The sequence below is a fragment of the Aegilops tauschii genome, chromosome 6, assembly GCF_002575655.3.
Source record: "Aegilops tauschii subsp. strangulata cultivar AL8/78 chromosome 6, Aet v6.0, whole genome shotgun sequence".
Taxonomy (NCBI): domain Eukaryota; kingdom Viridiplantae; phylum Streptophyta; class Magnoliopsida; order Poales; family Poaceae; genus Aegilops; species Aegilops tauschii.
This window is the reverse complement of record NC_053040.3, coordinates 351,557,926-351,570,142: the sequence shown is the minus strand read 5'-3', so window position 1 is coordinate 351,570,142 and position 12,217 is coordinate 351,557,926. Positions and strand designations below refer to the sequence as shown.

At 43.6% G+C, this 12,217-nt stretch overlaps 1 protein-coding gene across 1 annotated transcript; it reads left to right on the top strand.

Annotated features, from left to right (window-relative positions):
• Positions 1-2,156: 2,156 nt before the first annotated feature.
• Positions 2,157-6,399, top strand: LOC109762536 (uncharacterized). Its single transcript, XM_020321403.3, has 8 exons — positions 2,157-2,469; positions 2,545-2,647; positions 3,646-3,753; positions 3,859-3,968; positions 4,139-4,246; positions 5,603-5,648; positions 5,742-5,873; positions 6,004-6,399. The coding sequence occupies exons 1-8, from the start codon at positions 2,255-2,257 to the stop codon at positions 6,082-6,084; spliced, it is 903 nt and encodes a 300-aa protein (XP_020176992.1). The 5' UTR covers positions 2,157-2,254; the 3' UTR covers positions 6,085-6,399.
• Positions 6,400-12,217: the final 5,818 nt, after the last annotated feature.

Sequence of the window (12,217 nt, the reverse complement as noted above, 5' to 3'; positions counted from 1 at the left end):
CGACGAGGAGGACTGCGAGCGCCAAGGAACAACTACACCATCCGCGAGGGAAGCCTGGAAGCGACGACGGAAGAAGATGGAGCTGCTGAAGCTACAGCGGCCGGACATCCTGGCCAGAGGCCGGACATCCGGCGCCTGTGCAGCCGCCCAACAGCTGCACCAACAGACGACCGAAGCATCAGCGGCCGGACATCCGGCCCATGGGCCCAGACATCCGGCGCGACGCCACAGCCCGGACATCCGGCCTTCCCCGGAAATCCGGCATCAACAACAGAAGCCAACAGAAGGCCACCCCGCTCGGGCCGGACATCCGGCGTCTCACGAGAGCCCGGACATCCGGCGCCTGCCTGCGCACAGAGTCGGGCCAGAGGCCTATGTATCCCTTTCCCACTTACCCTTTCGTGGCTTAGACTATAAATAGACCACCCCCTCCTCCATTCTAGGGTTAGCAAAGTGATAGCTCATTTGTGTGTGAGCTTTGCTCCTACCTTCCTCTACTCTTGAGAGAGGGAGATAGACTACTACTCCTTTGGAGGCCAAGACCTCCATCTAGGAGAAGATCCTGTGGGATATATCATCAAGACCCCCTCTTGGGTGGCCCCCTTCAAGACCTCCTCATGGAGATGAACCTTACCTTGTATCTTTCCCTTTGTTGTTCATGTACCTTGTGGATCTTGTGTGTTTGATTGTCTAGTGGATGTGTGATTGGACTTGTTCTTGAGTGTTTTCCCTTGTGTTTTCTCTCCGTTCTTCCCCGTGTTCTTCGTGTTCTTAGTTGGGATCCACTCCTTTTGTGAAAGATCGGCCGTATAGGGTTCCACCCTACATCATATACCAAGCAACCTTGAAGAAGTCACCGGGCTAAATTAGGTGCCTCCTCATTTGATGTGCGTTGCTCATAGCATATTTCACATGCCAAAAACTAAAGCTTTCAAGCATTGATCCGACGAAGGATAATGCAATAACCTCAATAACCCCAATAACCACCTGTGCCGTTTTTCATATTCAAATCCATAACTAATTTTAGGCAATCTGAAGCAATGCAGATCTTAGCCAGGCCCAGATCGGCTCCCGGTGTAAAAGCTTTTTTGCATGTATACGCCTCCATGCCCTCGAAGACAAATGCAGATGCCCCAATGAATGTTCCATTTTCATCATAGCAGACCACTCCAGCCACACCATGACTCGTATACGCTGCCACAACCCCATCTACATTAAGCTTTGCTTCACCTGGTCGCCGTCCAGTTACGTGCTCCCTTGTGCGCCGCAAGCGACATATGTAGGGGATAACACCCTGTTACAAGGCAAATTTGGCCAGCCCACTTCAGCGTTTGCTAAGTTGTTTCGTTTGCTATACTGTTGAATCGTTTTTTTTCCTCGTTGTTATTTTTGTTCCACCTTTTTTTTCCTTTGTTTTGTTCGTTGCACTCCTACAACGTTTTTTCTCCAGTTTTCTTGTTCTGGTCTTTGTTTTGTTTGTTTGTTCTTTTGTTTGTTGTGCTGTTGCAGCGTTTCCTTGGTTTTTCGGTTGTGGTTTTTTCCAGCTTTTTTATGGTTTACCTTTTTGCTTCTTCTGGTTTTTCTGTTTTTCTTTTATCTTTTTTAATACATGTGAATAATTTTTTTAACATGGCAAACATTATTTTAATACACAGCTAACATGTTTTCAGTACATGCCGAACAATTTTTTAATGCATGGCAGACAAATTTTTAAACATGAAGAAACAATACATGGCGATCAATTTTTATTAAACATGATGACTGTTTTTTAATATATAGTGAACAATTTTTAAATACAATGAAATTTTAATATATAGTGAAAAATATTTAAATATGTGCTGAATATTTTTTAATACACGTGAAAAAAAAATTAAATAAAATTTTATTTTTGTGTATTTGAAATTTCGTACGGAAATCTGAAAACCAGACCGAAAAAGCCGCTACAAAGAGCTACTCTCTCCGTTCAGAATTACTCGTCCAAGAAATGAATGTATCTAGATATATTTTAGTTGTAGATACATTCATTTTTGTGACAAGTAGGAGTAATTCCAAACGGAGGGAGTACATGGCTACAGAAACAAAGGTTAGCACGCTTATTGGGCTGGCCCATTGCGCTCGCTTCAGCGTCGCCTCAAGCATCAACTAGGAGGTCTCTCTTGTCTCAAAAAAAACTAGGAGGTCTCTCTCTCTCTCTCCAAAAAAAAAAGGAGGTAGCCCGACGCCGGAGCCGTCCGCCCGTGGTAGGACAAAGGAGATGTCGTCGGCGGCGCAGCAGCTGCCGCGGACGGAGTCGCGGACGCTGTCGGGGCACGAGGGCGCGGTGCTCGCCGTTCGCTTCAACCACGACGGCAAGTACTGCCTGAGCTGCGGCAAGGACCGCACCGTCCGCCTCTGGAACCCCCACACCGGCGCCCACGTCAAGACCTATAAATCCCACGGTCGCGAGGTTCGCGACGTGAACGCGTCCTCGTACGCACCCTCGCTCTCAACCCTTCTTCCCATCTGATTTGGGGGCGGGGAATTTAACGGCGACTCCGTTCGCAGGGACAACGCCAAGCTGGTGTCGTGCGGCGGGGACAAGCAGATCTTCTACTGGGATGTTGCCTCCGGTAAAGTCATCCGCAAGTTCCGCGGCCACAACAGCGAGGTAATGTATCAGCCATCGATTGATTGGGATATCGTAATGCGGTACTGATGCCCTCGCTTAGTGCTGCTATTGAGGGCTTGTTGTTTTCAGTTTTCACTTATATAAATTAAGCAAATTCGGTGTCATAGGAGCAAGCTGCTGGAAAGCTTTATAATTATTTCTATGCCAGTGTTACTTTAATGGTTTTAGCTCTGTATCTTGTGTGAAGTAGTAGCAATGTTATAGTAAAAACTACTGTATTTAGTTGTTTGTGATTGTAATTTTTTCTAGAATACGCACGAGTGTGCGTATCATATACTAGAGAAGGAAGTGGGGAGAAAGAGCCCCATCCACATAGCGTTCTTACATCATGTAATTTGTAGAAGAAATAGAGAGGGTTTGTGATTGTAATTGAAACAGCGTAGTGCAGACCACTGTAATTTGTAGAAGAAATAGAGAGGGGATTGGTGGAATATTGTTGTATTGCTTGAGCCTTGTGGGTATATATATAGGAGTGCATGATCAACTTGGAGTACAAGACAAGGTAGAAATAAACCCTACGCTATCCTATGTTTCCTAACTAATCATGATACTCAACATAATTCAACAATGTGAATCCTGTAGTTTCACTATGATGTTGGGAACTTTTCGTTGTACCCTGGAGGGCGTCTTCACCTCTGTTCATTTTACGATTGCTACTGTAACGGAGAACCTCATAGGGCGAGTACTCTACAAGCAAGCTGTAAAATGCTGAATTCTGCACGTCGTGGTATTACTACTGTTTTTAGAACTCAAATACCATGTCCAAATCAGTGCACCAATACCATACTTCTGTAATGGCACTCTTGTGGTGTTATGCTGTTGTTCAATTTACATGCATTACCATACATCGACAGTGTCTTTATTATTAGGCCCATCAGTAATACCCAAAACCTGACAAAAGAGCAGGTTTATGACAGATGTTTGAATCTTGATGATTCTCCATTTTTGCTGAGATTTCTCCATTCTGCTTCCTTTAGGTCAATTCAGTGAAGTTTAATGAGCACAACACTGTTGTACTGTCAGCTGGTTATGACCGTTCGGTGCGTGCATTTGACTGCAGGTCACAGAGCAGTGATCCGATTCAGGTATTTATTTTTATTGTTAAAAAACATATGGATTCGTCAATCATAGTCATAGTTTTTTTTTTCTCATATACTTAGTTATGTCATGAATTTTATCTCCTAGTGCAGACAATTGATACTTTTCAAGACAGTGTAATGTCAGTTAATGTAACCAACACCGAAATAATTGCTGGCAGTGTTGATGGTACTGTCCGAACATTTGATATTCGCATGGGCAGGTAAGTGCATACCTTGTTCCGTACTCAAGTCTCAACTGATTTGCTATATTTTCTAAATGAAAATTTCAGTCTTCTCTTTTATTAAACAAGGAAGTGTTGTTCGAATCCTAATCAATTCCTTGACTGGTTCTACATTGTTTAATGATCTATTTCTATCTCATTCTTAACAGGGAGACTGTCGATAACCTGGGTCATCCTGTCAACTGTATATCTTTGTCGAATGACCGCAATTGCCTCTTGGCTAACTGTTTGGATTCTACCGTGAGGCTTCTTGACAAGTAAGTACTCTTCAAAAGCTGACAATCTCAACTTGACAAAAAGTTGCTAGGGAGCCCCCTCTATTTAGCACTCAGGAGCAATTAGGGGCTATTTGAAATTTGAAGCAGTTAGACCCCCTATCCTTTGTAGAATGATGAAATCAGACCCTTCAATTAGTTTTCCTTGGAATTATGACATGGCCAGTAGTTATGTAACATGTACTTTCAGTTCCTTATCATAGGAATTTTTGTCACACATGAACTACAAACAGAGTCCAGTCCTTCACTTCACTTTACTTGACTGGATAGCTACCGATCTATTTCCTGTACTGAGTCAGACGACACATGGGGTCTTCTTTATCTTGCCATCAGAGCTCTTGCTGTCTAAATCTGTCCAACCAAAGAGTTTCATCTTCAAATGGCAGCTGTGGTCAACTCTTGTTCGTGCTTTGGAGATTCTTCGGATTTGAACCTGCTGTTTCATCTTCAAGTGTCTCAAACAATAGTTTGAGAAATTACAGTGCCTTCTTGGAAGTTAGCCGGTCAAACGGCCAGTTTTTCCTTGTTCATGGAGACAGATGTCCTAATTGAACGTACTTCCCCCGTTCCAAATTAATGGAAGTTCTACTTGAAAAATATATCAACATCTACAACATCTAATTACTCCCTCCGTCCCATAATATAAGATCGTTTTGCAAGCAGTTTTAGCTTGCAAAACGATCTTATATTATTGGACGGAGGAAGTAGTTTCCTTAGATTCATCATAAAATATATTTTTCATACTACGTTTATTTGACGTTGTACATATTATCACAATTTTCTATGGACTTGGTCAAATATTGAAAAGTTTGAAATAGGACAAAGCTAGAACTTCAATTAATTTGGAATGGAGGAATTAATGAGGTATAGTTGTGCATGACCGTTTTTTTGCTGGTGGTGGTGGTGGTGTGTGTGTGGGGGGGGGGGGGGGGGTGGTAAATCCTTGCACATCACAGCTTAGGAGCCATAGCTTGAACCTTGAAATAATGTCCGACATTGAATGACTTTCTTGTGCTTTTGGTATCTGCATTATTTCTGTTTTTGGGAGACACGGCAAGCGACGAGATTAGGGTCATATACAGAGTTTTTGTTTTGTTTCCTAGCAAGTCTTAAGATTGACGAGGGATCGCAAATCTCTGTTGTACATGGAAGTACATGTTTGCATGAAATACAGCCATTTAATCTTTCCATATGAAATATGATGAAATGTAGCACCATTTTGTTGTGGAGGGGGTCTCATTGACCAAGTTCCAAATAGAGGAATCTCACTGCACTGTTGCCTTAAGCATGCATGACTTTTGGTAGTAATCAAACCTACTGGCTTTTGTTATTTATTAGGAACTCTGGGGAAATGTTACAAGAGTACAAGGGCCATATATGCAAGGTATCACCTGAACAAGTTATGATTGCATTGGTTACTTCAATATTGCAGAAAAGAAACACTGTCTCAGTTTTTTTGTCCTTACAATTTCCACAGTCTTTCAAGATGGATTGCTGCCTGACCAATGATGATGCATTTGTTATCGGCGGATCCGAGGACGGGTTTGTTTTCTTCTGGGAATTAGTGGATGCACCTATTGTTGCGACTTTCCGAGCACATAGCTCTGTGGTATTATTTCCTTGTCAGAATTGCGTCTTATGCTTCTTTGTTTTGTTATTATTGGTTAAGTATTGTTTCCTACTTTAGTTTGAATTTTCTTCTTCACAATTTTTTCTTATGCTACTCTTTCTTTTGGCAGGTCACCAGCGTCACTTATCACCCAACAAAGACCTGCATGTTGACGTCATCTGTCGATGGGACCATTCGTGTTTGGACCTGAAGATAGAAATTGCTGATGTGTGTTATCCCTACTGATGCGCCTATGACAGTGTTCTTCCTATCATCCATCTATGTAGTTTCAAGGATTCAGAAGCATAATGTGTACTACTCCATGTGACATTCTGACATGAGAACAGACTCAAGGATTCATATGCGCAATCCCTTTTTGAGAAACGTTGTTGCTACTATGTTGTATTCTTCATGGATATGTAGTAGCTTTTTTTTTTCTTTTGACATGGATATGTAGTGGGTTGCCTCGTGAAAGACAATGTATGTTATTCTCTGTTTAAGTAAGAAGACCTTGAATGGCCGGCTATGGTGCGAGGTTTTTAATCTTTGACGGGTGGTGACATAGTTTTTTGAGAGAGATCCAGCAAATTGTTGGCTTTGATTGTTGATCTTTAGCACAACGCAATGGAAGATCAAGGGCGAAATATAAAGGAGCTGAAAATGAAGAAAACTATAGCCCACCTACAGCCCTATTGGCTGCAAGACATGGTGGTGATCCTAAGATCAAGGATGAAAAGGAAAGGTACTGAAAATGAAGAAAATTACAGCCTTATTGGCCGCAAGACAAATAGCAATCTCTCATGGTGGATCCCCAAAAGGGGGCTTAATGTATTTTGCTCCAGCTAGGTGCCAAAGCTCCATTGATCGTCTGATTGCGATGACAATCTCTTGTGCGGAGGCGATCTTGCCCTTGAAAGTGCGCTTGTTGCTTCCTGCCAAATCTCTCATAGACCAGCATGGTCAAGGATTTTTTATATTCTTCTTCTATGCTCGGGTGCAACCTTGTTGCCGATTGACGTAGCGATGTCCGTGCAACAGCTCATCATCTGCCATGAAGCTGGTCCCAGCGAGGAGCATCCCTTCTAAGGGCATGAGCAGTGGAAGCATCACCATACTGTAGCCTCAGTGCTTCCAGCGAGGAAAGAGACGGTGAGACTACTGTCACAGTTGCTCTTGTCCAACGCAGGCAACACATTTGGACCACCATCTACTTTTCCTCTCAAACTTTCTTCGTTTTCTATGTGAGAAACAAACCATGGTGACTAGCGGTCCCTGCACAGGATTCCTGCCTTTTTACCACTTTCTCATGCTTTTGTCAGGGAAAAGGCTGCCTCTTCTGCAAGAGGCCGTTTTGGCCTGCAAGCAGCAGGTTTGGCTTAGCTGGACCGAGCAGGTCGATGTGGAGGGCTGGGGCATCTGTCCATCGTGGAGCGATGGCCATGCCCTAATGCGTCCCCCATGGACCATACCAGCTGCCTGGAGACGGGGCAGCACCAGAACAGGTGGCGCGCGTCCTCCAGGTTTCTGAGGCAGAGCTGGCAAAAGTAGCTATTTGGTCAGCCATGGCATTGCAGGCGACCTTTCCATCAAAGGTGATTTTGGTGCAGAAGCAAAGCGAAGATTTTTATCCTTCTAGGCGCCCATGCAGTCAAGAAGAGTTGCCTGAAATTAGTTCCTGAGGATTTGCATTAAGATTTTAGTGGGTTTATGCATATATTCATGGCACCACCGAAGTCCCCGAGGATTTGCATGAGGTTGTCTATTCTTGTCGTTGTGGGTTTGTGAAGATTACCGTGTCGTCGGTGTATAAACTAACCCCGAGCTTAATTTCCCTGCCTGGCAAAGGGGCTATGAGGTCCATCTTGGTGACCATCTCTAGGAGGCGATGTAGGGGGTCGATGGCGATGATGTACAACAGGGGCATAGTGTCATTTCCTGAGGCCCCGGTGATGGTGAAATTGTAAGGGTGTCTTGTGTAGCACTAAGATATTTAGTCAACGACCTTGGATCTTTAGTACTTTCATTCCTAGTTACTATCCACGCAAGGTTTGGATTTCAAGAACTACGGTGATTATCAACCAAAATGAAAATGAAGAACATGTAAAACTATTTAATTCGAGGAGTGTTTACTCACACATTCATACTCATAGTGTGCTTTAATTGAAGAAATGTTTACTTGCATCTGCATAGTGTGCTTTAACTAAAGGAATGTTTACCGATAATTTTATTGTTCCTGTTGCATAACTCTTGATGGGTAGATCTAAAAAAAATTGTTGATGGGTAAGTGGTTTGGGTCTAACTGAGCTATGAATTCGAACTTGAAAATGGCAATGAACAAGAAATCGAAGGTCGGTCTAAGAGAAAAGAGGATAGAAATGCAAGAAAGTTGGTTGAATTGAAGAAGTTGCTTAAAGTTTCTGACTCCCAAGGCAAGTTTGTTGAAGATGTGGAAGAAGAAATGCAAGGACTGCCAAGTGCTCCTCCTAGCTCCTAGGCCTAGTAGTTAGGTAATTGTTTTCTTTCTCACATGAGTACCTAAAGAAAGGTACAACCCTTGTTATCTAACAATTTTTTGCAAGAGTTGCTCACTTCCTCAAGTAGTCTTGTTTGGACTATGTTTTTGTGTGTGTGTGTCTAGTTTCCTTTTATGGTGTCCTGTGTTGCAATCACCTTGTTTATAAGTGGTATATTTGCTTACTTTCGTGTGCACACAATGCACTCCCATGGAATGTGTCATATAATTGGTGTTACCATATTACCTAATAATATGTACATTTGCATTCCAAAAGAAAAAGTTGTACACACCTAAAGTTATTTAGGCTATAGTCCTATTACTTCAAGTGGAACATCAATGGTGATCCCTACCTACAACTTCTCAAGTTGTTCTCTACCTCAAGCTCTTAGATTGTGTTTGATGTGCTTTGGTGAATCCAATATTCACATTGAATGAAGGACAAACTCCATGAAAGTTCCAAAACTAAAACCATCAAGATAAGGAGCTGCTTGACGCTTGTGGCCCTCGAGAGGTCACCTGAGTGGCCGCATGAATGAACCAATTGCTGAACTACTCTGGGTAGCCCCAGGAAGAAAATGAGCTCTCCCACATAGTCGTATATCGGGGGATCCCACACCTGCTTGGTTTCAAGCTCGTGTTCATAGCTTCCTTGTCATGGCAAAGGTGATTAATAATTGCAATATCGTCTGCTTTCTGGGACGGAGATCGGTCACTTCTTGACCCACTAACCGGTGGTTTTTATTCACTACCGCAAATTTCTTCTACCTTTCTTGGACTTGGGCACAAAGATGGTCATGCTCCTTGATATGCCTCTAGCTCTGTGGGCAAACATGCGACTTGAATTTCTGCATGAAAAAGCTTGGACCCATGAAAAAATCGGTAAGACTTATCAATATACAATTGCCTTTCACTACTTACTCTTAGCTTTACCTGTATTAGGAGTGAAATGGATGGATGACAATAGTATAAAAGATGCGTCCGCCCCTCCTAACCCTACAAGGACAAATCTGACATACAATTAGGGCTAGGGGCTCCACTAGCAGCGTTAGCCAAGTAGGCACCCACACCATGGGGGCTCGGTGTAGAACTACCATCACAACTAAGCTGTAGCCAGTGTGGTGCTGCTGCACCGAAGGAGGTTCCCTTCGATGGGATAACCGACCAAGCTCTCAGACGCAAAATCCTAAATCACCTGCGTTTTGATGAGACATGAAGCTGAAAACCACCAATGTCAATTATTACCTACCCTTCTTCCAAAGGGAGGTGGACAGGAGCGCCCCTAAGGGGTCTTTGTTCAGCTTAAACAATGCCGCACTGGTTGACCACCGCATTTTGGTGCTCCGCCTTGCAGTGGCATTGTGGTGCTCCGCCTTGCAGTGGCATTGTGTTTTCATCTGCCTTCGGCGATCTAGGAGCCTCCTACCCCATTGAGGTGTGAGGTAGCTTCAAGGCCATCCGGGGGATTACTAAGCTTAACGCACCAGGCATAGGAGGGATCCCCTCGATGGCGAGGGAGGAGGAGGGGTGGCAGATCAAGAAAATTAGATAGGAACAAGAAGTCAATCGAGCTCGGCGACGTCCCATATGGGCCTTTTATCCTACGCCCCTCCCCCTGCAGACCTGTTGAAGAAATATCCCATCAAAAGAAGAAGAAGTTAGTTACGTAGGTGCACAAACACGAGAGTCCAATTGTCTGCACGCAAAGATGAAAGCACAAGTGCTCCCTAGGTGATTTTGGTAATTAATGTCAACATATCTCTTGTTGGACTAATGCTTCTACCTAGTATGTTTCAGATAAGTTCAACAATGGAGTGGCATGGACTAGAGGATGTGGAACCTCTTGAAGTTGCTGAAGACAAAGGATTGGCTCAAGCTCAAAGCTCAGGACTCTACATTTTCTATTTTAGTGGTCCAAGATCTCATTGAGTCCATAGGAAAGCCAATACTATTAAGAGGGGATGAGGTGTTGCTTAATGGCCTGCTTGCTCAAAGTGCTTAGTGATATGCTCCAAAGCCCTCAACCACTTTATCACATCCACATATGTCCTAAACCAAAAGTCAAACTCGGCCCCACCGAAACTTTCTATCCGGCGCCACCGGGTTCAGTTGACATAGCCACTGCCAGAAACCCTAGTCTTTTCGGTCTCACCGATAGGGATCTCGGTATCACCGAGATGGGATTGCAAACTCTCTGTTGCCTATTGCAATAATTTCGGTCTCACCGAAATATGCAATCGGTCCCACCGAGATTGCAATGCAAACACTCTGGTTCCCCTTTGTAACGTTTCGGTATAACCGAGATGAGCGAATCTGTCCCACCGAGTTTGCCTGACCAACTCTCTGTTTGTCAATTACCAAAATCGGTCTCACCGAGTTTGTGTAATCGGTCTCACCGAGATTACGTTATGCCCTAACCCTAATGATATCGGTCCCACCGAGTTGACATGTCGGTCCCACTGAAAACCCTAACGGCCACATTATGAACCAAATCGGTCTGACCGAGTTCTCTGAATCGGTCCCACCGAGTTTGGTGATTTGTGTGTAACGGTTAGATTTTGTGTGGAGGCTATATATACCCCTCCACCCACTCTTTATTCGTGGAGAGAGCCATCAGAACATGCCTACACTTCCAACACATATTTTCTGAGAGAGAACCACCTACACTTGTGTTGAGGTCAAGATATCCCATTCCAACCACATAAATCTTGATCTCTAGCCTTCCCCAAGTTGCTTTCCACTCAAATCTTCTTTCCACCAAATCCAAATCCTGTGAGAGAGAGTTGAGTGTTGGGGAGACTATCATTTGAAGCACAAGAGCAAGGAGTTCATCATCAACACACCATTTGTTACTTCTTGGAGAGTGGTGTCTCCTAGATTGGCTAGGTGTCACTTGGGAGCCTCCGTCAAGATTGTGGAGTTGAACCAAGGAGTTTGTAAGGGCAAGGAGATCGCCTACTTCGTGAAGATCTACCCGAGTGAGGCAAGTCCTTTGTGGGCGACGGCCATGGTGGGATAGACAAGGTTGCTTCTTCGTGGACCCTTCGTGGGTGGAGCCCTCCGTGGACTCGCGCAACCGTTACCCTTCCTGGGTTGAAGTCTCCATCAACGTGGATGTACGATAGCACCACCTATCGGAACCACGGATAAAAAATCTCCGTGTCTCGAAATTGCGTTTGCACACTCCAATCCCTTCTCTTTACATTCTTGCAACTTGCATGCTTTACTTTCCGCTGCTCATATACTCTTGGCATGCTTGCTTGATATGTATTGTGAATGTTTAAACTTGTGCCAAAACTCCACATCAACTTAAGGAAATTAAAAACTGCAACTTTTCTTCTTAAAGTCTATTCACCCCCCTCTAGACGCCTCTTCTCGATCCTTTCAATTGGTAAGAGCGTTGGTCTCCATTGGTTTAGTTTAAACACCTTTGGAGGAAGATGGATGTGTCTACATTGGGGAGTCTTAGACATAGAGTGCCCATTCTTGATGGAGAGTTCTTCTATGAGTGGAAAAATGAAGTGCTTGAGATTTTCAATGAATATCATTTGAACAAGTACATTACTAGCCCTTGTGCACCTCATATTGATCCTTTGCATCCTACACCCGAAGAGGATCTTGACATGATTCGCAATATTAGAACTATCAATCTTATCATTAGAGGATTGCCCAAAAATTTGATTGCTAGTTTACCTACTCTTGATTGTGCCTATACCATATGGAGATTTCTTGAGGAACGATTTCCAAATTATTCCTTGAAAAATTTAGACGAAATTCTCCATAAGTCTATTGCCTTGAGTAAGATGAATTCCAGTGATCCTATGTTTGGTGA